Source organism: Phragmites australis, chromosome 2 (assembly GCF_958298935.1).
Source record: "Phragmites australis chromosome 2, lpPhrAust1.1, whole genome shotgun sequence".
In the NCBI taxonomy this organism is placed as follows: domain Eukaryota; kingdom Viridiplantae; phylum Streptophyta; class Magnoliopsida; order Poales; family Poaceae; genus Phragmites; species Phragmites australis.
Window position 1 is genome coordinate 4891451 of NC_084922.1, and position 2870 is coordinate 4894320.

General features: G+C 44.2%; 1 protein-coding gene across 1 annotated transcript; it reads right to left on the reverse strand.

The window, feature by feature from the left end:
• Positions 1–550: 550 nt before the first annotated feature.
• Positions 551–1991, reverse strand: LOC133909779 (zinc finger protein STAMENLESS 1-like). Its single transcript, XM_062352335.1, is given in 4 exon segments — positions 551–997; positions 1111–1192; positions 1367–1489; positions 1871–1991. Coding segments are annotated over 4 exon segments (768 nt in total). The 3' UTR covers positions 551–555.
• Between the last annotated feature and the right edge of the window lie 879 nt (positions 1992–2870).

Consider the following 2870-nt stretch of genomic DNA (forward strand, 5'->3'; position numbering starts at 1 on the left):
TTGCTATTCCTATGGTTTTCCTATATTTTTCCTACAAACCAAAGGGGCTCTAAGCTTTGAATGTCGATGTCTTGATATTTCAAAATGATATGAATTGATTCACAATATTAAAGTTTTGCTATATTTTTTAAATATATTACAATGGACATTACTAATCGAATTCCAGTTTTGCAGATGGTGTTGAAGTCCAAACAACACTTTTTTGTTACCATATATAGGGAGCACATTAGCATGTCAATGGAATTATAGAGAAGTAATTTTTATGTATGTTTATGGTTGTGGATGTAAAATTCAACCGAACATTTGCAAACATCTGTCGTGAAACATGTCACTGAGTACTAACTAATAATTCACTGCAACAGAAACCCAAGAATTAGCATAGATTCTCAGTGCAGACATGTACCTAGGAGTAGAATTGAAAGTAATTTTTTTTTTAAAAAAAACTCAAAACACTTCTCTCTTTAATGTCCAAAACAAGCATCCCTAACATAATTTCTTGGCTCTTTACACTAACTTAAACGAGCTGCATCAACCTTAGCGTACGGTCGCGTCTACTCAAGAGGAGGCATTCACATTATTATTTCTGCTGTGGCCGCCGCAGCCGAAGCTGCAGTTGCAGTTAACTTTGTCGGTCTGCCCGTTTGCCGCTGCGGCCGGCGGCACGGTGAGTGGAGCTCCGAAACAGGAGAAGCTGCCGCGGTGTGGCAGCTGCATCAGTGCGTCGCCGGCAGAGACTGCGTGGCCGATGACGTAATCGCCGACCGCAGGCTGGCGCGGAGGGGCCGGGTACGTCGCCGGGTAGTTCATCGGGTGCAGTGTGGATGGCGTTGTGTAGAGGTAATGGTACGGCGGCTGCGGAGACAGCCGCGGATGCACCGGCCGGAACGGGAGGCACGAGTCTCCGATGCCGCCTCCGCCGCCGCCGGTGACGCCTCCCCGGAAGGTTCCACCCAATATGGTCGGTGGGGCAGCACCTCCCATATTCACATCCCTGAAACTGTAGCGAGAAAATTGCAACGGCCGTGAGAAACCCTAATCAATGAGAAGGCGCGGTCATGATCATCTTCAGTGGAGTTTTCCTCATGGATGAATGAATATGTGTGCACCTACCTCATCTGCGAGCCGACAGCGGCAAGGCTCTCATTGCCGAAGACGAGTTGCCGGGCACGGTTGAGGGTTTCAGTCTCCCTCTCTGGAAGGAACACCACAAATTAGTAACATGCCACAAAACTGGAAGGAAATGTAAAAGAAGAACAACGCTTCGGTCCAGTACTAACTACAATAACATTTTGCATCTAGATCACTATGGCAATTTCTTGATTAAACTTGGTGCAATTATCTAGCTAGGGTTGTTTTTTGATCTTGCCTTGCCGATGCCGGTTCATGTGGCCACCAAGCGCTTGAGACTTGCAGAACTTGAGGGAGCAAAACCGGCACTCGTACACCTTGGCAGCGTCATCCTTCCCTCCACTGCTCTTCTTCTTTATCCCTGCACACATTTGCATCAGGAACCAATCAGTACCCGAAGAAGCTATAAACACTAAGAAGTGTAGAGATCTTGCCTGCCATACAAATTAATATATTATGCGCAAATGAGTAGACTCTTTTCGTGAAATTTTAAGCTCATGAGGAAACCTCCTCATCAACAGAAAATATCAACATAGTGTATGTTCCTTCTAAATTCTGAACCAATAGTTCTACAAACTAGCTATCGGGCATACATTATTCAAAGCACAAAACTTTAAGAAAGAACTCCATTGTTGTTCACAGAAGCAACACGTTAACAATCGCAGGATGTTCTTTCATGATGAGATGCACCTAAAAGTACTTCACCTTCAGATCAAAGCAATATTAATGTTGTAGCCCTTACTAGCTGCGTCGACACTGGATGTGGCGGTGGTCGTCGAGCTCTCCACCGCTTGCTTGCCGTACTCTTCCGGCAAGTTGTTGAGGTCCAAGGGGCTCCCTTCTTGCCTCCTTTAGTTCACCATGAAGAACAGCAAAAATAGTTAATTTTTCCAACACTAAGTTCTTGGCCGGGAAGAACAGTTTATATATATATAAAGATCGACTTCACAAAACTGAAGCAGATCCTATTTACAAAATGATGGGCACAGGAATTCAAAAGACCAAGATGTGCATAGAAAACAAACTAATGCAGCACCAACAACAAGAATAAATATGCAGTAGCAGTTCTACATAGTGCCAGAACGATCTAGATAAGCAATCTGTTCATGGAGACCCAGATTCCTTGTGATAGCGCAGCCTGATAAAAAAAACTTGGTACTATGCATAGCAAAAAAAAATGATAAACATGTTTGCTCATACAGGAGAGATGGTGCGTGATCAGGAATAAAGAGAGAAGAGAACAAATATGCACACATAAACAGGACACACAGAGATAGAGAGAGAGAGTAATGCTTCAGAAAAAGAGATGTAGAAAACATGGAGATGAACAATACACCAAAAAAGTCATGAGAGACCGTTGTCTTCTTACATGGTGCAGCAGAGAGAGGAGTGAGACAGCTCAACACTATGATACAATGGAGGTTTTGGAAGGAGAGGAAAAAGAAAGGGGGGTGGGTGTATATCGGATGGTGGGGTGGAGTAGAGGTCTCTCAGCTATATGATTGTGTCTGTTTGGAGAGAGAGAGAGAGAGAGGCAGCTAGCAGGAGTATTACGGTTTACTAGTATCATATGACACAAAAGCAAAAAGACACTGCAGTTTGGGACAGGAAATGCATAGGGGAAAGGCTGTCTTAAAGTGCTGGTTTGGGGTGTAGATAGAGTGAGAGACGAAGTAGTACTCCAGTAGAGCTATTAGGTGGGGAGAGAGGAAAGCCTGAAAGTTCTCTATCAGTTCACCTCT